Source organism: Stenella coeruleoalba (genome assembly GCF_951394435.1).
Source record: "Stenella coeruleoalba genome assembly, chromosome: 1".
Taxonomy (NCBI): Eukaryota; Metazoa; Chordata; class Mammalia; order Artiodactyla; family Delphinidae; genus Stenella; species Stenella coeruleoalba.
Genome location: NC_137169.1, coordinates 905,118 through 929,114, shown reverse-complemented (window position 1 = coordinate 929,114; position 23,997 = coordinate 905,118). Strand labels below are relative to the sequence as shown.

Genomic DNA, 23,997 nt, shown 5'->3' with positions numbered 1-23,997 from the left:
GCTTTTCATGTGCCTCTTGGCCATCTGTATGTCTTCTGTGGAGAAATGTCTCTTTAGGTCTTCTGCCCATTTGGGGATTGGGTTGTTTGTTTTTTTAAATATTGAGCTGCATGAGCTATTTATATATTTTGGAGATTAATCCTTTGTCCATTGCTTCATTTGCAAATATTTTCTCCCATTCTGAGGGTTGTCTTTTCGTCTTGTTTATGGTTTCCTTTGCTGTGCAAAAGCTTTTAAGTTTCATTAGGTCCCATTTGTTTATTTTTGTTTTTATTTCCATTACTCTAAGAGGTGGATCAAAAAAGATCTTGCTGTGATTTATGTCAAAGAGCATTCTTCCTATGTTTTCCTCCAAGGGTTTTATAGTGTCCAGTCTTACATTTAGGTCTCTAATCCATTTTGAGTTCATTTTTGTGTATGGTGTTAGGGAGTGTTCTAATTTCATTCTTTTACATGTAGCTGTCCAGTTTTCCCAGCACCACTTATTGAAGAGACTGTCTTTTCTCCATTGTATATCCTTGCCTCCTTTGTCATAGATTAGTTGACCATAGGTGCATGGGTTTATCTCTGGGCTTTCTATCCTGTTCCATTGATCTGTACTTCTGTTTTTGTGCCAGTACCATATTGTCTTGATTACTGTAGCTTTGTAGTATAGTCTGAAGTCAGGGAGTCTGATTCCACCAGCTCCGTTTTTTCCCCCCCAAGACTGCTTTGGCTATTCAGGGTCTTTTGTGACTCCATACAGATTTTAAGATTTTTGTTCTAGTTCTGTAAAAAAATGCCATTGGTAATTTGATAGGGATTGCATTGAATCTGTAGATTACTTTGGGTAGTATAGTCATTTTCACAATATTGATTCTTCCAATCCAAGAACATGGTATATCTCCCCATCTGTTGGTATCAACTTTAATTTCTTTCATCAGTGTCTTATAGTCTTCTGCATACAGGTCTTTGGTCTCCCTAGGTAGGTTTATTCCTAGGTATTTTATTCTTTTTGTTGCAATGGTAAATGGGAGTGTTTCCTTAATTTCTCTTTCAGATTTTTCATCATTAGTGTATAGGAATGCAAGAGATTTCTGTGCATTAATTTTGTATCCTGCAAATTTACCAAATTCATTGATTAGCTCTAGTAGTTTTCTGGTGGCATCTTTAGGATTCTCTATGTATAGTATCATGTCATCTGCAAACAGTGACAGTTTTACTTTTTCTTTTCCGATTTGTATTCCTTTTATTTCTTTTTCTTCTCTGATTGCCGTGGCTAGGACTTCCAAATGTTGAATAATAGTGGTGAGAGTGGGCAACCTTGTCTTGTTCCTGATCTTAGTGGAAATGCTTTCAGTTTTTCACCATTGAGAATGATGTTTGCTGTGGGTTTGCCGTGTATGGCCTTCATTATGTTGAAGTAGGTTCCCTCTATGCCCACCTCCTGGAGAATTTTTATCATAAATGGGTGTTGAATTTTGTCAAAAGCTTTTTCTGCATCTATTGAGATGATCATATGTTTTTTCTCCTTCAGTTTGTTAACATGGTGTAGTACATTGACTGATTTGCGTATATTGAAGAATCCTTGCACCCCTGGGATAAATCCCACTTGATCATGGTGTATGATCCTTTTAATGTGTTGTTGGATTCTGTTTGCTAGTATTTTGTTGAGGATTTTTGCATCTATATTCACCAGTGATATTGGTCTGTAATTTTCTTTTTTTGTGGTATCTTTGTCTGGTTTTGGTATCAGGGTGATGGTGGCCTCATAGAATGAGTTTGGGAGTGTTTCTTCCTCTGAAATTTTTTGGAAGAGTTTGAGAAGGATGGGTGTTAGCTCTTCTCTAAATATTTGATAGAATTCACCTGTGACGCCATCTGGTCCTGGACTTTTGTTTGTTGGAAGATTTTTAATCACAGTTTCAATTTCATTACTTGTGATTGGTCTGTTCATATTTTCTATTTCTTCCTGGTTCAGTCTTGGAAGGTTATACCTTTCTAAGAGTTTGTCCATTTCTTCCAGGTTGTCCATTTTATTGGCATAGAGTCCCTTAGGATGCTTTGTATTTCTGCGGTGTCTGCTGTAACTTCTCCTTTTTCATTTCTAATTTTATTGATTTGAGTCCTCTCCCTCTTTTTCTTGATGAGTCTGGCTAATTGTTTGTCAATTTTGTGTATCTTCTCAAAGAACCAGCTTTTAGTTTTATGGATCTTTGCTATTGTTTTCTTTGTTTCTATTTCATTTATTTCTGCTCTGATCTTTATGATTTTTCTTCTGCTAACTTTGGGTTTTGTTTGTTCTTCTTCCTCTAGTTCCTTTAGGTGTAAGGTTAGATTGTTTATTTGAGATTTTTCTTGTTTCTTGAGGTAGGCTTGTATAGCTATAAACTTCCCTCTTAGAACTGCTTTTGCTGTATCCTGTAGGTTTCGGGTCATCATGTTTTCATTGTCATTTGTCTCTAGGTATTTTTTGATTTCCTCTTTGATTTCTTCAGTGATCTCTTGGTTATTTAGTAACGTATTGTTTAGCCTCCATATGTTTGTGTTTTTTACGTTATTTTCCCTTTAATTGATTTCTAATCTCATAGCATTGTGGTCAGAAAAGATGCTTGATATGATTTCAATTTTCTTAAATTTACTGAGGCTTGATTTGTGACCCAAGATGTGATCTATCCTGGAGAATGTTCCATGCACACTTGAGAAGGAAGTGTAATGTGCTGTTTTTGGATGGAATGTCCTATAAATATCAATTAAATCTTTCTGGTCTATTGTGTCATTTAAAGCTTGTGTTTCCTTATTTATTTTCATTTTGGATGATCTGTCCATTGGTGTAAGTGAGGTGTTAAAGTCCCCCACTATTATTGTGTTACTGTTGATTTCCTCTTTCATAGCTGTTAGCAGTTACCTTATGTATTGAGGTGCTCCTATGTTGGGTGCATATATATTTATAATTGTTATATTTTCTTCTTGGATTGATCCCTTGATCATTACGTAGTGTCCTTCCTTGTCTCTTGTAACATTTTTTATTTTAAAATCTATTTTATCTGATATGAGTACTGCTACTCCAGCTTTCTTTTGATTTCCATTTGCATGGGATATCTTTTTCCATCCCCTCACTTTCAGTCTGTATGTGTCCCTAGGTCTGAAGTGGGTCTCTTGTAGACAGCATATATATGGGTCTTGTTTTTGTATCCAGTCAGCAAGCCTGTGTCTTTTGGTTGGAGCATTTAATCCATTCACGTTTAAGGTAATTATCGATATGTATGTTCCTATTACCATTTTCTTAATTTTGGGGGGTTTGTTTTTGTAGGTCCTTTTCTTCTCTTGTGTTTCCCACTTAGAGAAGTTCCTTTAGCATTTGTCGTAGAGCTGGTTTGGTGGTGCTGAATTCTCTTAGCTTTTGCTTGTCTGTAAAGCTTTTGATTTCTCCATTGAATCTGAATGAGATCCTTGCCGGGTAGAGTAATCTTGGTTGTAGGTTCTTCCCTTTCATCACTGTAAATATGTCATGCCACTCCCTTCTGGCTTGTAGAGTTTCTGCTGAGAAATCAGCTGTTAACCTTATGGGAGTTCCCTTGTATGTTATTTGTCATTTTTCCCTTGCTGCTTTCAATAATTTTTGTTTGTCTTTATTTTTTGCCAGTTTGATTACTATGTGTCTCGGTGTGTTTCTCCTTGGGTTTGTCCTGTATGGGACTTGCTGCGCTTCCTGGACTTGGGTGGCTATTTCCTTTCCCGTGTTAGGGAAGTTTAGACTATAATCTCTGCAAATATTTTCTCTCGTCCTTTCTCTCTCTCTTTTCCTTCTGGGACCCCTATAATGCGAATGTTGTTGCATTTAATGTTGTCCCAGAGGTCTCTTAGGCTGTCTTCATTTCTTTTCATTCTTTTTTCTTTATTCTGTTCCGCAGCAGTGAATTCCACCATTCTATCTTCCAGATCACTTATACATTCTTCTGCCTCAGTTATTCTACTATTGATTCCTTCTAGTGTAGTTTTCATTTTAGTTATTGTATTGTTCATCTCTGTTTGTTTGTTCTTTAGTTCTTCTAGGTCTTTGTTAAACCTTTCTTGCATCTTCTTGATCTTTGCCTCCATTCTTTTTCCGAAGTCCTGGATCATCTTCACGATCATTATTCTGAATTCTTTTTCTGGAAGGTTGCCTATCTCCATTTCATTTAGTTGTTTTTCTGGGGTTTTATCTTGTTCCTTCATCTGGTACATAGCCCTCTGCCTTTTCATCTTGTCTGTCTTTCTGTGAATGTGTTTTTTGTTCCACAGGCTTCAGGATTGTAGTTCTTCTTGCTTCTGCTGTCTGCCCTCACTGTATATCCTGGTTTCCTCAGCCAGGAAAGGACACAGCATCTCATAAGATGGAATTAGCACTTGGGTGAAGAAAGCAGTGTGTGAGGGGTGGTCAACACTCCATCAAAATCATGGCATCATTACATTTGAGCAGTGAAAATACTCCATTGCTTAATCTCCTTGAGTCTCAATATTCTTACCTCCCAGGCAAATGAAGAGACGCTGTGGAATAATGAAGTTTATACTGAAGATAAATTCTTCTCACTCCTGCTGGGCCAGTCACCTGAAACTGCTTATATCACAATCGTTGGTCAGTCAAATCCACAGGGCAATTCTCCTCAAGCAGCAGTCAGGGGTCCATGGAAGCTGCTAGTGTTGCAGGGTCTCCTGCAGAGGCGGGGGGTGGCTGTGTCTCCCCGTGAGGACAGGGACACTGGCAGCAGCATTTCTGGGAGGTTCTCCTTGGTGTGAGCCCTCCGGGAGTCCCCATATTTCACTCTTGATTGGATTTCTTTTACGCCTGTGGGAATGTTCAAGTTTTCTGTTTTTTGTTCTTGAAGCAATTTTGGTTAGTAATATTTTTCTAATAATTTGTCCATTGTCTAAATTTTCAAATTTATTGGTGTAGAGTGGCTCGTGACATTTTTACCTTCTTCATGTCTGTAGTCTCTGTAGTTAGAGACCCTTTCCTTCTTATATGGATGATTTGTTCTTTCTCTTTTTATTTATCAGTTTCATTAGAGGTTTGTCAGTTTTATAAATCTTCTAAAAGTACGAACTTTTGGCTTTGAGGAACGTCTCTATCACATGTTTGTCTTGCAGCATTAATCTCTAATCTGTTTGTTTTCTTCTGCTTTCTCTGGGTTTATGTCGCAGCTCTCTTTATAACCCCTTGAGTTGCATGTTTAGCAGTTAATACTTAGCCTGTCTTGTTCCTGATATGAGCATTTAGGATCACAACTTCACTCTGTTCTACCTTGGCTACACTCAGTTTGATGTATGATATTTTCATTATAACTCAGTTAAAAACATTTTATAATTTTCATTATGATTTTTGTCTTTGGCCCACGGGTTATTTAGAAGTATGTTTCTTATTTTCAAAATATAAGGTGAATTTATAGTTTTTGATTTGATTTTTTTCTTCCAGTTTCATTGGAATATAATTGACATACAGCACTGTATAAGTTTAAGGTGTACAGCATAATGATTTGACATACAAACATCATGAACTGATCACCAAAATAAGTTTAGTGAACATCCATCATCTCATATAGGTACAAAATTAAAGAAATAGAAAAAACTTCTTCCTCGTGATGAGAACTCCTAGGATTTACCCTCTTAACAACTTTCGTATGTAACATACAAAGTGTTAATTACATTTACCATGTTGTACATTACATCATTAGTACTTATTTATCTTATAACTGGAAGTTTGTACGTTTTTATGCCCTCATCCAATTCCCCCTTCCCCAATCCCCCGCCTCTGGTAACTACAAACCTGACCTCTTTTTCTATGATTTTGTTTGTTTTTGAAATATAATTAGCCTACAACACTATGTTAGTTCCTGTTACACAACATAATAATTCGATATTTCTATACATTTTGAAGTGATCACAGGGTATGTCTCGTTACGATAGGCCACCATACAAAGATACTATATAGTTATTGTTATATTCCCCACACTGTACATTTCGTCCCTGTGACTTGTTTATTTTTCAGCAGGAAGTTTGTACCTTCCAATATCTCTTAGCTATTTCTCTCCCCCTCTCACTCCCACCCCCTCTGGCAACCACCTGTTTGTTCTCTGTATCTATGACTCTGTTTCTGTTTTATGATGTTTGTCCATTTGTTTTGTTTTTTTAGATTCTAAATATAAGTGAAATCATACATTATTTGTCTTTCTCTATCTGACTTATTTCACTTAGCATAATACCCTCGAGGTCCATCCATATTTTTGCAGATGACAAGATTTCATTCTCTTTATGGCTGAGGAGTACTCCCTTGTGTATATGTACCACATCTTCTTTATCCATTCACGTGTTGATGGGCACTTACGTTGCTTACACATCTTGGCTATTGTAAATAGTACTGCAATGAATATAAGGGTGCCTATATCTTTTCTAATTAGTGTTTTGGGTTTTTTTTTCCTTGATAAATACCCAGGAGTAAAATTGATGGATCATATGGTAGTTCTATTTTTAAGTTTTTGAGGAATTTCCATACTGTTTTCCACAGTGGCTGCACCACTTTACATTCCCACCAGCAGTGCAGGAAGGCTCCCTTTCCTCCGTATTCGGCCAGCGTTTTTATATCTTCTTTGGAAAAACATCTATTCAGATCCTCTGCCCATTTTTTAATCAGGTTGTTCAGTTTGTCGATGTTGAGTTGTATGAGTTTGTATATATCTTGGATATTAACAGCTTATTGGATATATTTGCAAACATCATCTGCCGCTCAGTCGATGGCCTTTTAAAAAATCTATTTATTTATTTATTTTTGGCTGCATTGGGTCTTCATTGCTGCGCGCGGGCTTTCTCTAGTTGCAGTGAGCAGGGGCTACTCTTCGTCATGGTGCGCAGGCTTCTCATTGTTGTGGAGCATGGGCTCTAGGCGCGCGGGCTTCAGTAGTTGTGGCACACGGGCTCAGTACTTGTGGCTCATGGGCTCTGGAGCGCAGGCTCAGTAGTTGTGGCGCACAGGTTTAGTTGCTCCATGGCATGTGGGATCTTCCTGGCCAGGGCTCGAACCCGTGTCCCCTGCATTGGCAGGTGGATTCTTAACCACTGCACCACCGGGGCAGTCCCGATCATATGATTTTTATTCTTCAATTTGTTAACGTCATGTATCACATTGATTGATTTGTGGATATTGAAACATCCTTGCATCCCTGGTATAAATCCCACTTTATCGTGGTGTATGATCCTCTTAATGTATTGTTGGATTCAGTTTGCTAATATTTTATTGAGGATTTTTACGTCTATGTTCATCAGTGATATTGGCCTATAATTTTCTTTTTTTGTGATATTGTTGTCTGGTTTTAGTATCAGAGTGATGCTGGCCTTGTAGAAAGAGTTCAGAAGCATTCCTTCCTCTGCAAATTTCTGGAATAGTTTGAGAAGGCTAGGTGTTCACTCTTCTGTAAATGTTTGGTAGAAATCACCTGTGAAGCCATCTGATCCTGGACTTCTGTTTGTTTGGAGTTTTTTTTTAAATAATTTTTTGTGGTAATCTCTTATGATGCTTTGTATATCTGTGGTGTCAGTTGTAACTTCTTTTTTTTAGTTTAATTTTTATTTTATATTGGAGTAGAGTTGATTTACAATATTGTGTTAGTTTCAGGTGTACAACAAAGTGACTCAGGTATATGTATACATATATCCATTCTTTTTCAACTCTTTTCCCATATAGGTTACTACAGAGTATTGAGTAGAGTTCCCTGTGCTGTACAGTAGGTCCTTGTTGATTATCTATTGTATATATATAGTAGTGCGTATATGTTAATCCCAAACTCCTCATTTTTCCCTCCCCCCACCTTTCCCCTTTGGTAACCTTGAGTTTGTTTTCGAAGTCTGTGAGTCTGTTTCTATTTTGTAAATAAGTTCATTTGTACCATTTTTTTTTAGATTCCACATATAAGTGATATTATATGACATTTGTCTTTGTCTGACTTACTTCACTTAGTACGATAATCTCTAGGTCCTGCCATGTTGCTGCAAATGGCATTATTTCATTCCTTTTTATGGCTGAGTAATATTCCATTGTATATATGTACCACATCTTCTTTTCCCATTCATATGTTGATGGACATTTAGGTTGCTTCCATGTCTTGGCTATTTTAAATAGTGCTGCAATGAACATTGGGGGTGCGTGTATCTTTTCAAATTATGGTGTTCTCCAGATGTATGCCCAGGAGTGGGATTGCTGGGCCGTATGGTAGTTCTATTTTTAGTTTTTTATGGAACCTCCATACTGTTCTCCATAGTGGTTGTACCAATTTACATTGCCACCTACAGTGCAAGAGGGTTCCCTTTTCTCCACACCCTCTCCAGCATTTATTGTTTGTAGACTTTTTGATGATGGCCATTCTGACTGGTGTGAGGTGATAACCTCATTGTAGTTTTGATTTTCATTTCTCTAATAATTAGTAGTGTCAAGCGTCTTTTCATGTGCTTTTTGGCCATCTTTATGTCTTCTTTGGAGAGATGTCTATTTAGATCTTCTGTCCATTTTTTTGATTAGGTTGTTTGTTTTTTTGATATTGAGCTGCATGAGCTGTTTGTATATTTTAGAGATTAATCCCTTGTTGGTCACTTCATTTGCAAATATTTTCTCCCATTCTCTGGCTTGTCTTTTCATTTTGTTTGTGATTTCCTTTGTTGTGCAAAAGCTTTGAAGTTTAACTAGGTTCCATCTGTTTATTTCGTTTTTATTTTCATTACTGTAGGAGGTGGAAGCAAAAAGATATTGCTACAATTTATGTCAAAGTGTATCCTGCCTATGTTTTCCTCTAAGAGTTTTATAGTATCTGGTCTTACATTTAGGTCTTTAATCCATTTTGAGTGTATTTTTGTGTGTGGTGTTAGAGAATGTTCTAATTTCATTATTTTACATGTAACTGTTCAGTTTTAGCAGCACCACTTATTAAAGACACTGTCTTTTCTGCATGGTATATTCTTGCCTCCTTTGTTGTAGATTAATTGACTGTAAGCATGTGGACTTATTTCTGGGCTTTCTGTCCTGTTCCATTGATCTATATTTCTGGTTGTGACTTCTTTTTCCCTTCTGATTTTCTGTATTTGGGCCCTCTCTCTTTTTCTCTTCATGAGTTGGGCTAAAGGTTTATCAATTTTGTTTATCTTTTCAAAGAACCAGCTCTTAGTTTCATTGATTTTTCGGATTGTTTTTTAAAGTCTCTATTTCATTTATTTCTGCTCTGATCTTTATGATTTCTGTCCTACTAACTTGGAGTTCCGTTTGTTCTGCTGTCTCTACTTAGGGTTAGGCTTTAGGTGTACGGTTAGGTTGTTTGTTTGAGATTTTTCTTGTTTCCCGAGGGAAGCTTGTATTGCTATAAACTTCCTGCTTATAACTGATTTTGCTGCCTCCCACAGATTTTGGATTATCCGCTTTTCATTTTCATTTGTGTCCAGGAATTCTTCTGATTTCTTCTTTGATTTCTTCAGTGATCCATTGGTTGCATACCAGCATGTTGTTCAGCCTCCACATGTTTGTGTTTCTTGCAGTCTTTTTCTTGTAGTTGATTTTTAGTCTCGTAGCATTGTGATCATAAAAGATGCCTGATATGATTTCAACTTTCTTAAGTTTATTGAGACTTGTTTTGTGGCCTAGCATGTGATCTGTCCTGGAGAATGTTTCGCGTATACTTGAAAAGAATGTGTATTTGCTGTTTGGGGAAGGAATGTTCCAGATAGATCAATTAAGTTCATTGGGTCTAATGTGTCACTTAAGGCCAGTGTTTCCTGATTGATTTTCTGTGTGGACAACCTGTCCATTGATGTAAGTGGCCTGGGAGTCCTGGAGTAGCAGTATCAGCCCACTGGTGGGCAGGGCCAGGGGCCAGGGCATCCTGGGGCTGTGCTGCCTGCTAGTGGGTGACGCTGGTCCCGGGGCTGGTGCTGGGCAGTGGTGAGTGGGACTGGGCCCTGGGCCCTCGGGTGGACAGCGCGAGGTCCTGGGGTGGCTGTGGGCTCAGGGAGTCTTAAGGCAGCCAGCCTACTGGCAGGTGGGGCTATGCCCCTGCCCAGCTCACCGCTTGGCCTGAGGCGTCCCCATACTGGTGCCTGCAGGCTGGCATGCAGGGCAGGTCCCGGCACTAATAAGCCAGAGGGAGGGTTCTGAAGTGGCACTGGCAGCACCAGTGTCCTTGTGTTAGAGCTGCCACCAGTGTCTGTGTCCCCAGGATGAGCTGCCCTGCCGGGATCAGCAGGTGGGTCTGACCCAGGCTCCTCTCCATTTCCTGCTTTTGTCCTGGGCCCTGAGCACGTGAGATTTTGTGTCCTTTAAGAGCGGCGTCTCTATTTCGCACGGCGCTCTGGCTCCCCTGGAAGGAAGCCCCGCTCACCTTCAGAGCCAGATGTTCTTCCGGCTCGACTTAGTGGTGCAGGGCCCCCAGGCTGGGGACCCTGACTCCTTGGGGCGCCCCTCTGCGGTTGTGATTATCCTCCCGTGCTCAGCTCACCCACCTGGGGCTTTGGGTCTTGACCGCACCGCGGCTCTGCCCCTCCTGCCCCGCCTGTTGGGAGTCCTCCTGTACAGCTTCAGGTGTAGACGGTCTTTTCTTCTAAGCTCCTGCTCTTTCTCGTCACTAGCTGCTCTGTGATAGGGTGATTCTCTCTGTGTCCGCGGGCGAAGGTGAGCTCAGGGCTCTTCCTGCTCCCCATCTGCTTTGCTTTTCTCTACCTGTTACCGATCTGGGCTGATTAATTTGCTCAGAGAATAAGCTTCGTATGATTTTAGTTCTTTGAAATGTGTTGAGTCCTGCTTTGGGGCCGGTAGATAGGTTTTGTAAATATTCTGTGTGATGGTTTAGGGGAACACTTGAATTTCCATAGTTGTTTCTGTTCCATGTATGTCTGTGGGGTTCAGTTTGTTAATGATGTTGTTTAAATGTGTGTCATTAATGACTTATTTTATCTGGTTTTGTTGTCAGTTCCTGAGAGAGGCGTGTTAAAACCTCCCACTAGAGTTTGTACTTTTGACCCTTTCTCCTTGTTCTGCCAGTCTTTGCTTTGTTTATTTAGTGGCTATGCGTTTGAATACACGTGGATTTACCACTGTTGTATCTTCCTGGTGAGCTGAGCCTCTGGTGATGACCTGACCCTCTTACTGCTGTTACTGCTTTTTGCCTGAAGTATTTTTGTCTGTTTCTAGACAACGCCACCAGCTTCCTGTTACAGTTTCTATATAGGGCATCTTTGTCTGACTTTGAAAATGCAGTGCTTTTGTATGTTATTGCTTTAGAATTCTCTTTTAAATAGTAAAAAGTGGGCTTCCCTGGTGGCGCAGTGGTTGAGAGTCCGCCTGCCGATGCAGGGGACGCGGGTTCGTGCCCCGGTCCGGGAGGATCCCCCGTGCCGCGGAGCGGCTGGGCCCGTGAGCCATGGCCACTGAGCCTGCGCATCCGGAGCCTGTGCTCCACAGCGGGAGAGGCCACAACAGTGAGAGGCCCGCGTACCAAAAAAAAGAAAGAAAAAAAAAATCCGCCTGCCAATGCAGGGGACACGGGTTTGAGCCCTGGTCTGGGAAGATCCCACGTGCCGCAGAGAAACTAACCCATGTGCCACAACTACTGAAGTCCACGTGCCTAGAGGCCGTGCTCCACAACAAGAGAATCCACTGCAATGAGAAGCCTGCGCACCTCAATGAAGAGTAGCCCCTGCACTCCGCAACTAGAGAAAGCCCACGGGCAGCAACGAAGACCCAGTGCAGCCAAAAATAAATAAATTTTAAAAAATTAAAAAATAGTAAAAAGTTAGATTTTTGTTGTTTTTGGTGGTTGATAAGACACTTTTCTTTAGCTTGGTCACTTCATCTATTTGTATTCTTGTCTTCACTTAGGTTTTGACCTGATAATTTCGTCATGTCAATTCTTCAAGCCCCTTAAGACAATTAAAATACAATTTTCCCAGCATTTTGGTTATTTGCGCGCTGGCCAGCCAGCTCTCAAACAGAAGGTCCACGCGCTTCGTAAGCACATTTTGGCACATCTCTGTGTGTGATCCCACTTCACCCGCACGTCAGAGGCGCCCGGCTCCTGAGCCCCAGGTTGTGCGATGCCCGCGGGGCCTTGGGGCCCCTCACCACGTGCCCTTCCGCACGCTGGCTCCTTTTGTGTTCCCACCGTTCCTCTCACGTCTGCCTCATCCTTGTAGACTCATGTCCTGAAAACACTGAATCCTGCCACGGTTGTCCTAGTGAGGATTTGAAGGGGATTAGGGACCCCCTGTCTGGAACCACCGTCTTTAGCTGGACATTCAGAGCGTGTGTGGTTTGATGTCACTGCAGGTGGAGCTGTGTGAGACGTCCCTCCTCTTAGCAGAGTGTCACCCTCGGGGGGCGTTGGTTACACTGTGTTTTATACGCCATGTGATGAGCACATGGAACTCACAAGCCCAGGGCAGCACAGGCTGGACCACTTTGCAAGCATCTTCTGAAAGCCCCGCATCCACCCTCTGCAGGCTGGTAGACTAAGAGCTGTCTTCAGTTGGGAGGAATATTGTTGGTATTTTACAAGATGCCTCGAAATTCTGCCTCTCAGGGCTTTAATGCACAGAGGGGTTTTTTGTAGCATTTAAAAAATAAATGACTGGCATTGATTTATTAATGACTTATCAAGGAAACATTATTAGGCTTTGAAAATATTTTTCAGTGACTTATTCTGGAGCAGTTGCTAAATTCAGCAATGAAAACAAACTGGTCTACAGTTTCAGCACCTCGTCCATAATATCAACATTTAATATCAACGTCTAATATCAACATCTGTACCAAGCTCTACACAGGCATCTCCCAATGTTCCCGAAATGACTATCAAACTGTAATGAATATTGTGAAACCCCTTAGGAGTTGTCTCTGGACTCTGTGCCTGCGTTTTATTGAGATAACGTATACACGCTGTAACGAGCACGCAAATTAAATGTTCACTAGTGTGAGTTTGACACTTGTGTACACCTGTGTAGCCACCACCCAAAACAAGATGCAGACCGTTTCCGTCCTCCCCCCAGTCCCTCGTAGCCCCCGCCGTCCCCATCCCCTGCCTCTAACCCAGAAGCTGCGTCTCATTTCTATCATCGCCCTTTAGTCCTGCGTGTTCTGGGGCTTCACACGTGCTCTTCTGTGTCTGGCTTCCTGCACTTAGCACGGTGTGTCTGAGATTCATCCGTGGTGCTCTGTGCATCAGACTGCGTTCTCTTTATCACTGTTATTCCTCTGTATGAATGTACCAGAATCTGCTTCTCAGAATCCGTTCTCATCACCATCAACATTTGGATTGTTTCCAGTTTGCGGCTGTTGTGAATAAGGTCGCTGTGAGCGTTCCTGTACAAGTGTTTTTGTGGACATACTTCTGTTTCTCTTGGGTAAATACCTCGCAGTAGGGTTTCTGGGTCCTCTGGTGAGTATATGTTGATAGCATCTAGTGTTACGGTTTCGTATTGGGTATTTTTGATTTGGGGCGTTCTAACAGGTGTGTAGTGGTGTCTGGTTATGGTTTTGATTTGATTCCCTAGTGACTAATGATGTTTACAAAGTTCCATGAGCCTATGGTCATCGTGCATCTTCTTTTGTCGTGTCTGTTCTAAAATTTTTGTCCCTTTTCAGTTGGGGTTTGGACTTGCTATTGCTGTTTTTTAGGAGTTCCTTATGTATAATCTGAGTACCAGACCTCTGTTACATGTATGTGCTGCAAATATTTTTTCAGATTCTGTGGCCTCTCTTCATTATCTTAATGTCTTTTTTTAAAAAATATGCTTTGCTGTTTTGTTTGTTTGTTTTGTGTTTTTTTTGTTTTTTCTAAGATGTTGGGGGTAGGAGTTTTAGTAATTTATTTATTTAGTTTTGCTGTGTTGGGTCTTCGTTTCTGTGCGAGGGCTTTCTCTAGTTGTGGCAAGCGGAGGCCACTCTTCATCGCGGTGCGCGGGCCTCTCACTATCACGGCCTCTCTTGTTGTGGAGCACAGGCTCCAGACGCGCAGGCTCAGTAGTTGTGGCTCACGGACCTAGTTGCTCCACGGCATGTGGGATCCTCCCAGACCAGGGCTCAAACCCGTGTCCCCTGCATTAGCAGGCAGATTCTCAACCACTGCACCACCAGGGAAGCCCTAATGTCTTTTTACAAGAGAAATTGTTAATGCTTATGAAATCCGGTTTTTTAGGTTTTTTTTAATGTGTCATCTATGTTTTGTAAAAATTTTTGTAGCTAATTTCTGCCTCCCAAGATGGAAGAAGATGCCAGCCTGTTCCCTAAGAAGATTTTGGACGACGCCCCCCTTGTGGAGGATGGTAATTAAGAAAGGTCTTTTCACAAATAAGACACGTTTCAACACACGGAAGACAAACGATGTGCTTAATAGTTGCCCTTTAATTTCCTTTTTTCAGAGAGACCACATCTTTTAAACTCATATTTTTTCTCAAAAAGGTAGCTTGTATTATTCTGTTTAATCAGAAGAAAGGTCCACGTGGCTGAGACCTTGAAGTTCAGTGGCCGACGGTAGCTTCCCAGTCTTTTGTTATTGCTTCAAATGGCAATAAGGAACCTGCTGTATGTAACCTGAAGAGCCTGGTTTCAGAGCAGCAGCTGCATTTCACGTCTGCCTTTGACTAGTCTACTCTGAGATCTGGTCACGTGGCCGTTAGAAAACTCCACTCTACGCTCATGAAACAAGGGTGGGAAAGACAATAGTGTTTTGCTATTATTATGAAAATAGTTTTGACTTTGCAGACCCCTTGGAAGGGTTCCCTGGGCCACACTTTAAGAACCACTGCTCCATCCCATCATTGCCCAGTTTGCGTGTGTCAGGATTTACCCTGGAACTTCAGGCTTGAAGGTCTCCATCTGCGTTCTGTTGTTTTAACTCTCACTCTATTTCTAGAAACAGATGAACCGGAGGATCCGGAGTTTGTGCTGGGCCCTGTCCCTGGGGAGGCTGAGAACGAGGCGGACCCAGGAAGCTCCTGGTAATTAACCCGGGGCAGGGGGAGGGGGAGGGGCAGGACGCACTCCCCACGGGATGGCAGCGGGCGTCCTTTCCATGTTAAGTCCAGGGAAAGAGCAGAATGCAGACAAGAGGAAGCAGAGACCAGCCGTCCAGGACAGAATGCAGGCCTCACTCCTGCGGAGGGATTTGAGCCACCTAGACCAGCTGCATGAAGAGAAAGACCTTTTCATTCAGAACACGAGGTGAGCGGGGCGGGCCGGGCTCTGGCCGGGGCCCATCTGTGCGGCGTTTGCCGCCCTCCACTCCTGTCCGATTGACGGCGACGCTGCAGTGTGTTCTCCAATGTCTGCGAAGAAAAATTTCAAACACAGAAAAGTTGAAACTTGAAGGCAAATTGATGACATCATGAAACTTTACTCCTAAATGCTCGAGATGCCCGCAGGAGAGCCTGTGCCAGCTGCCGGCCCCGCCCCGGCCGGAGCGCCTGGGGTGAAGGGAGCCGCTTACCGACGCTGGTTCCAACTTTCAGGGAGGAGCTGCGTGCTTGCCGCTGGAGGATGGGGCTCCTCGCCAAGCAGCAGGAGAGCGTGGCAGCTGGCCCGGCCGCGGAGAGAGCCGCCGGCAACAGGTAGGTCGGAGGTGGGGCCCTGGGGCCGGTGGGCACGGGAGTGGGGGCGGACCCACTTCCCGGCCGTGTGGGAATCGGGCAACCCAAGTGGACATCGGGAGTCAGGTGGCCACGAGTCAGGAGGGGCGGTCACTTTGAGGCAGGTGGCCAGGGGAGGCCTCCCTGAGGAGGGGACCTGCAGGCTGGGAGGTGAGTGGTAGGGACAGCGGCACAATGGCTGGGGTGGGCGGCGAGTGCAGGGCCCGGGGCAGCAGGCGAGGACGCCAGGTCACGTGCCCGCGGACCAGAGCCCTCTGGTCAGTGTCCCTCCAGGCCGCCCTCCAAGAGATGCCCCCGCCCTCTCCTGACCGTAGAGGGGTGTCTTGCGGGGCGGTGCACCTCTCTGTCCTGCGCCCGCCCACCCACCCTGTTCATCTGAGTGCCCCCGCGAAGTGGCTACACCTCAGAGTGTGACTGGGCTTGGGTGACCGGGAGGGCAGAGGGAGGTGAAGTAGGAGGTCTCAGAGTGGGCTCGGCCAGGAGGGCCTCTCAGTGGCTTTTTGGCCCCCGAGATGCCTCTAGTCGTTAGGTGAGTGTGCGGGTCCTTCCTGAGGGGCTGGCAACCAGGGGGCTGGCTCCCCATCCTTGGAAGGATGAGAGGCCAGTGGAGAGGGGGCGGGAGGGGGCAGGAGCGGGCTCAGATCAACGGAGTGGGCCCAGGAGAAGCCTTCCTTCGGCCGCAGCCCTGCCCTCGAGTCGGCCAGTTTAGAGGAAAGGGCAGGCGAAGGCATCGCTGAGCCTGAAGGCCCGCAGCCCCTGAGGCCCCGACCCACTCGCCCTCTGCTGGGCAGCCGTGGGTCGCCTCGAGGCAGCGTCCCAGCGCCCGTGCTCAGAGCTGGGGAACGAGGGGGACCTGCAGGCGAAGATGACGGCCGTGCTGCAGGACAGCGTGTAAGTCCAGGCCGTCGAGCAGGGGCGGGTTTGAAGAGGAAGAATGACATTTTGTGTTTGACTTTCAAGCTGCCTAAAGATTGAAAGGTAGCTGAGACTTTGCATCGTTTAAGTGTTTTGCGCATGCTCCATGTTTGTCTGAGTTCTCAGGACCTGTGAAATCAGCTTCTTTTCCCTTTTTTCCTGCTCTTTGAGCCTCCAAAGAACGACCAGCATGATGTTTAAAAGAGCTTTACACCTTTTCTGCGAGCACTCCCCCCACCCGGCGAGGAGACGGCTGTGCCGTGTCAAATCCTGTACACGGCAGCTTCCTCCCGCACCAGCCGGCACCGGGCTGGTCCCCGCCAGCGCCGCGGAGCCCCCGGGCCCTGCCTGTGTCGGATCACTGTATGGTCCATTTAGTTGTTTAAAAAACTTCTAAATTTTGAAACAATTTCAAATTCACAGAAGAGTTGCAGAAATAGCACCAAGAACCCCTGGTGTTCCCTTGCTCTCCCCACCGTCCCGGTGACACTTCACACGTGGAGGGTGGCATGGCGTCGCCCCACCTCCAGTAGGAAAGACCCTCAGTCTTCCCGTGACGCTCGTGACCTTGATGGTTTTGAAGCATCCGGGCCAGGAACTGTCCCCCAAGTTGCCTTTGTGTGATGTTTCCTCGGGGCGGTGGTCCAGAATCCCCCAGGTGCTGCCCCCCGCCCCCCCCCCCCCCGCCAACAAGGCGTACGATGGCCACCGGTCCCATTTCCAGTGGGGGAACTTTGGTCACTTGATCGAGATGGGGTGTGCAGGGTTTCTTTTTTGGTTTTAAAGTTTACACATTTAAAAAAAATATTTATTTATTTATTTGGCTGTGCTGGGTCTTAGTTGCAGCATGCGGGATCTAGTTCCCCGACCAGGGATCGAACACAGGCCCCCTGCATTGGGAGCACGGAGTCTTAACCACTGGACCACCAGGGAAGTCCCTAAAGTTTACACTTTTTTTTAATATTTATTTATTTATTTATTTATTTAGGCTGCACCAGGTCTAAGTTGCAGCATGTGAGATCTTTAGTTGCAGCATGCATGCGGGGTCTAGTTCCCTGACCAGGGATCGAACCCGGGCCCCCTGCATTGGGAGTGCAGCGTCTTACCCATTGGACCACCAGGGAAGTGCCACGCAGGGTTTCTTCAATGCAGAGTCACGCTTTTCCTTTGGAAACTAACATGGAATTGGTGGTACATACTGTGAGACTGGAAAACCCCATCCTCATCCCTTTCACGCTCGGTGTTTGCATTTATTGATGCTTCTCGCTTGAATCAGTTGTGATGATGGTTGCCAAAGGGCGATTTTCTAATTCCGTAATTCCTTCTAGATGTACGAGTTAGCGTTCCGCTGTAAGGAACAGTGTTCTCTTCCCCATGTTTCTTTATGTGTCAGTGTAGACTCTTCGACTTCTGTTCTATGCAGTGGGTTATAACCTGCTCTATCTTTTTTTTTTAATTAATTAATTTATTTATTTTTGGCTGCATTGGGTCTCCGTTGCTGTGCACGGGCTTTCTCTAGTTGCTGCGAGCGGGAGCTACCCTTTGTTGTGGTGCGTGGGCTTCCCATTGTGGTGGCTTCTCTTGTTGCGGAGCACGGGCTCTAGGTGCGTGGGCTCAGTAGTCGTGGCTCGTGGGCTCTAGAGCTCAGGCTCAGTAGTTGTGGCGCACGGGCTTAGTTGCTCCGCGGCATGTGGGACATTCCCAGACCAGGGCTCGAACCCGTGTCCCCTGCATTGGCAGGCGGATTCTTAACCACTGTGCCACCAGGGAAGTCCCATCATCATTATTTATTTTGATGCTCCAGTCACCTCCAATTGGGCCAGTTAGCACCTCTTTCAAGAAGGCTCCCTGTCGTTCTTCGAGTGCTTTCTGGGGTAACGACATGTTCGTAGCCCACTTGTTTCCTGTCCGCCCTAGTCCTAGACCTAGCCGGTTGTCCGGACCAAGCCAGAGCCTTGGTTTCTCACAGGGGAGAGTGGTGTTTAGGGACCTAGGGCTGGGCACCAGGTGGCCCCACTGGGAAGCATGTGCATGTCTCTGTGTGTCTGCGTTAGAACCAGGAGTTGACACCCGTGATTCCAGCTCCAACAGAACCAGAGGTGCACCCTCATCTCCCCTGTCTGATGGGACACTTCTTCTCTGACAGATGGAACCTGTCTGTCATTACCTTCAGTGTTTTTGCTCACTTCTCCTCCCACCAAGTACCAGTCTGCTGACCCTGCCCCGCTGTGGCTGGCCCTGACCCCCCATAGCCCACCTGCCTGCCCCTCCTCATGTGGGCGTGGCTGCTGCCCATTTCCTTTCTTTTTAATCAGCTTTATTTAGGTCTAATTTATATGCAGGAAAATGTACGTCAAACGTCCCTTGTGCATCCTGTCCGTCAGCAGTGCTGACCCCAGGTGACCGCGGGTGTCCTCTGCCCCTTAGTGTTAAGGGTGTGAGGCCCTGCAGTGTTTACTCCCCGTGCCCGTCTCCTCCATGCCACACAGCAGCCATGAGAGGCATTCACGTCCTCGTGCATGGCCGGTGTCTCCCTTCATGGCCGTAGAGTCCCCTGCTGTCTGCTTCACCACTGAGCAGGGCTCCCGTTGGAAGCCCACCTGGTTTCCCTTCCTGGTCAGCGTCCCCTTGGACCACGTAGTGACCCCTTGAACCTATTCTTGGGGGGACGTGACTTCAGGGCCCTCCTGTGTTGCTGCCGGTCTGTGTGCCCAGGCTCAAGGGCACCCCAGGCCGCAGGGACGTTGATGAGTCCCCCCAAGTGTGGGCTGAGGGCAGGCAGCCCACGCAGCAGGTGTCTGCTGTCCCCAAGGGCTTCCTTCAGGGGCACGTGTGAACTTGGGGCTCGTGGCCTAGACGGCGTCACTCACGGTCACTGAGCACCTGCTGAGTGTCAGACCCCGACGTAAGCACGTAGGGTCAGCAGTGAGGAAAACACTTGGAGTCCCTGCCTGCTTTCACGGGAATGAGAGGCACATAAGCAAAGCAAGAAGCTCGCGGCGGTGCCACGTGGCACGGTCGCTGCGTCCCTGGGCCCAGAGAGCAGGGCTTCAGGGACAGAGCAGGGCGGTGTTGCAGGAGACAAGGGGCCTGGGTGTTGGTCAGACTCGGTGGCGGAGCCCTGGAGTGGACGCTGCGCGGGGGGCGTGGCCCGGCTCTCCAACCCCTTTGCCAGCGTAAACAGAAGCGCCTCCTGTTTGCAAGGAGCGCCGTGTGGCACATGGAGATCCAGGAGAGGCAGCTGGAGGACGCCCGCGAGTCGGCCCAAGCGGAGGCCCCGGCTGCCAGGAAATGCCTCCGGGAGAGGGGGGCCTCGGGGAAGGCAGAGCGGAACCGGCTGCTGCGGGTGCGGTAGGTCCAGGCCTGGGGCGCACCCCCCCAGGCCCACGCCTGTGCCCCCCGCCAGGCCCATGCCTGTGCCCCTCACCAGGCCCACGCCTGTGCCCCCCCGGCCCACGCCTGCGCCCCCCCCGCCCCACGCCTGCAACACCCCCCCGGCCCACGCCTGCGGCCCCCCTGCCCACGCCTGCAGCCCCCCTGCCCACGCCTGTGACCCCCCCGGCCCACGCCTGCGCCCTCCCCCCGCCCCACGCCTGCAACACCCCCCCCAGCCCACGCCTGCGGCCCCCCTGCCCACACCTGCGACCGCCCCTGGCCCACGCCTGCGACCCCCCCACAGGCCCAGGCCTGCGCGCCCCCCCCCCCCCGCCCCACGCCTGCGCCCCTGCCCACCCAGCCCCAGCCTGGGCAGAGTGACTTGGGCCACGCTCGCTCCCTGACCTGATGGCTGCCTCCCTCCTGGACGCCCTGCCCTCTTCCCGGCCCTGGCCACTCCTTGTGGCCCGTCCTCCTGAGGCCCCGACACTGCCCGTGCCCCGCGGGCAGCTGCTTCTGAGGGTGGGGCCAGTGGAGTAGGTGTGCTGCAGGCCGGGGGACGCAGCCCCCCCCAGGGGCCCCCCGCCCTCGCACCGGCACGGGGTCCTCACAGGTCCTCCGGCTCTCCCACCCCCCACCTTGTCCAGCCCGTTGCCAGATCTTCCTGCTGCTTCCGTGGGATCCGAGCCTGTGGACACCCACAGGGTCCCCACGGCCCCGCCCCCTACCAGGCACAGCGCAGGGACCTCCCGCCTCATGCACTTGGCCCTGGTCCCGGGCCCTCTGCGGCCAAGCCTGCACAGGACGTGTCCCTGTTCCCGCTGCCCCGTGTCCCTGCAGGAGGTCCGTGTACCTGCAGAAGGAGCACGGGCTCAGGCACCAGAAGCTGGTGGAAGATGCCCAGAAGAACCATCGGAAGGCCGTGAAGTTCCTGAAGGCCTCCCTGGGGAGGTACTGCGGCTCTCTTCTCTCCGCGCCTCTCCTCCTGTCCCTCCCCTCACCCCACCCCCGCCCACACAGGGAAGCCTGAGAAAGTGGATCAATTGCCTTCGTTTTGAAATCCTCCGATTTTATCATTGAGCCGTCACCTCATCACCCAGAAAGAATAAGTGTGTGTTTCCAGCTTTGAGCTGACGGCCGTTAGTTTCAGACGAGGACTCCAGTCTAGAGAAACGGCTTTCACGTTTCCTCATGGTCCACGCGCAGCCCAGCTCTTTCCCACTTGCCTTTAACATCATGGCGCTTGGCTGCTTCCTTGGGGCTCCTCCCCCCGGTGGCCACTGCGCCATGAGCAGGTCCTCCCCGCCAGGATCCGCAAGCAGGAGCAGAGAGAGGAGCTGGAGAGCCGCGAGCACGCGCGCAGGCGCATGGACGCAGTGCTGGCCCTGAAGAACAGCATCTCCGCCAACCGGGTAGGACTGGCCCCACCTCCCGACGCCCTCAGGATGCGCTCACCTGCCCTTGGACAGGCTCCCGCGCTCCAGGGGGACCCGGGCTCGGCGAGGGGAGTGCTGGAGCCCCGGGCCTTCCCAGGGGAAGTGATACCCCCCGGGGCCTGGGGGTCAGTTAGACCAGGGAAGCGGGGAGGGATGCGCAGTGAGCCGCCAGTCCAGTGGAGACAGCGGGGCTCTGGCCTCGGGAAGCCCCTGAGGATTTGCGGGGGCAGCTTCAGGAGGCGCGTGCAGGCGGGAGCAGCGGTGATTTCCACAAACGTTGGCCTCCGGCGCCTCGGGTACGACTTGAGGGCACCCAGCCCACAGAAAGCCCCACTGCGCACGCGCACACCTGGGATGCCGGCACGTCCATGTTCTCTATTCCCAAGGAGACGCTCCGGAAATTTCAAGCATGGGGCCAGGCCAAGGCAGAGCTGGCGGAACAGAGGGCCCAGGCCGAGAAGGAGGTGATTCTGGCCCAAGGTGGGGACGCTTTCAAGCACTTTTGCCATCAACGCCGGCGCCAGGAGCTGGAGGCCCAGAACCGGTGAGGGCCTGGTGGGGCGGCATCCCAGAGTGGTGGGCGGGTGTGTCTGTCACAACCTGCGGCGAGGCTGCCTCTCTCCCTGGGCCTCCCCCTCCCACCTCCCACCCCCCGCATCCTGCTCTCCAGCCCCCAGCAGGCAGGATGTCTCCTGGGCCTCAGGCACAGCCCCCACTGCCCCTGCTGCCCCGGGCATCCCCCGCCCATGGCCTCCTCCCTCCCAAAGGCTGCGGGCAGCCGGGGCTCACTTTCTGGGCTCCCCCAAACCGGGGCTCAGTGCTGCCTCAGTCCACGCTGCACCCCGTCATCCCCTAAGAACCCCTCGGCCTGCAAGTCCCCCATTCTCAGCTCCCCAGGCTGCACCCGACCTGAGACACAGGGGTCCGCCCGGGGGCTTCCCAAGATGCAAGGGTGAGGTGGCCAACTCTCCTGCCTCAGCCCAGCCTTGCACACAAGGTTCTGTCACTTCCTCTTCATCCTGGAGGGCCTGTCCCTTCCCCCACAAGCAGCCCCGCCCATCGTGGTCACTGTCAGCACCTGCCCAGGTGTGGCCACCCGGTCCTGTCACTGGGGAGTCGCGGTGCCCTGGGTGCCAGCCCCGGCGTTGGGTCATCGCCTGCCTGCAGGGGTCCCGGGGGCAGCTCCTTCTGCCTCGGAGCCCTTAGTCCTGGCAGGTGGGAGGCACCAGCAAGGAGCAGCGGGAATGACTGACTGAGTGACCGGCCTCCAGCCCTGAGACTGCCCTGGTCTGAGCCTCAGGGCGCCCAGTGGCGCCTGGGAACCCGGAGTGGGGGACGCAACAGCTCACGGGGTCGAGGCTTGTGGCGGGGACGGCGCTGGGCCGGAGGTTCGCGTCCCAGGTCTCTGGCCCGGCCGCCCTTCTGGGCTCCCTCCGTCGGCTCCTGCGGGCCAAGCCTCTCGGGGTCTGGGTGCAGCTAGCGTTTTCCCCACAGCGCCTTCGAGGAGGAGCAGAAGCTCAGGAAGCACGAGATTGTGAGTCGGATCTTGAAGGAGGAGGCCGAGGAGGCCAGGAGGAAGCAGCGGCCCTCGCCCGCCAGACCCGCAGGCCGGCCGATCCTGAGGGACCAGACCTGGAGCTACGTGGCCGCTTTCCATGACGGGAAGGGCCCGGCGGAGCCGCCCTGCTGCCCCCCGGTGAGCGGACGCCCCTGCTACCCTGGACCGCACCGGCCAGCTCCGATCAGGACCGCGGAGAGCGCTCCTGCCCCTCCGCCCCTTCGCCGGATGCAGGCACAGCCTCCGGTCGCCAGGCGGCCCCAGCCCTGGTGCACGTGTTCCATGTCCCTCGCGGCTCCCCCCCGGTCTCCGGCGCCTGGCCCGCCTGGGGAAGCAGACCCCCATCGCCACATGTCCCCTGAACAGGATTGTCTTGGGCCACCTTACCCGTCCCCAGATGCCAGAGCCAGGCTGGTGACCAAAGGCCCATCACGGCCCAGGGGAGACGTGTGCCCCCGCCCACCCCCCACGCATGTTCGCCCCGGAGCCGGGCCGCTTCCCTCCATTCCCGCACTCAGTCCTCACATAGAGGGCCGGCCCTGTGCCGGTCACCCCACAGGTGACCTGCTTACCTATCCCTGAGGGTGTGGGGTAGGGACGTCAGGACCCCATCCTGAGCCCGGCAGCCCTTCTGCTTCTGCTCTGTGTGCCCCCAGCCTGAAGGCCCAGGTCACTGGCTCCAGCAATGCGCTGCCAGCCGGAACCCCCAGGCTGCTTCGTGGGTGCCCCCCAAAGCTGTGCCTCTCTGTCCTCTCGCCCCCAGCCGTGCTCCTGCCCTTCTCCACGTGGGGCCTTTCTCACGCCTCCAGCAACATCGCCCTCCATTCTTGTCCCTGTGCCAGCCTGAGGTCCCTGGAGGGAGGCCCCGTCTGGCCCTAGAGCAGCTGAGGGTCCGTGAAGGGGGTTCCGGGGTGTCCATAAGTTAGAGTTTTGTGGCTCTTCTGGGCGTTGGAGACCAGGCTTTCACGATGTGTAAAGACACTCACGCTGTAAACAGAAGTTGCAAACCCATGTGTGCTCTGGTCTCTGAGTGCAGAGCGGGGCTGGGTCGTCTGCCAAGGCCCTGGAGTCCCAAGGGTTTGCACT

General features: G+C 49.4%; 1 protein-coding gene across 1 annotated transcript in view; it reads left to right on the top strand.

Moving 5' to 3' along the window:
* CFAP74 (cilia and flagella associated protein 74) overlaps positions 1-23,997 on the top strand; it is a 79,101-nt gene that overhangs the window by 6,223 nt on the left and 48,881 nt on the right. The window contains exons 3-11 of the mRNA XM_079916860.1: positions 14,222-14,304; positions 14,895-14,979; positions 15,062-15,202; positions 15,490-15,588; positions 19,747-19,893; positions 20,758-20,868; positions 21,227-21,329; positions 21,740-21,897; positions 22,848-23,049. Of these exons, the coding sequence (XP_079772986.1) occupies positions 14,241-14,304; positions 14,895-14,979; positions 15,062-15,202; positions 15,490-15,588; positions 19,747-19,893; positions 20,758-20,868; positions 21,227-21,329; positions 21,740-21,897; positions 22,848-23,049 (1,110 nt within the window). The 5' untranslated portion in view covers positions 14,222-14,240. The remainder of the gene's footprint in view (positions 1-14,221; positions 14,305-14,894; positions 14,980-15,061; positions 15,203-15,489; positions 15,589-19,746; positions 19,894-20,757; positions 20,869-21,226; positions 21,330-21,739; positions 21,898-22,847; positions 23,050-23,997) is intronic.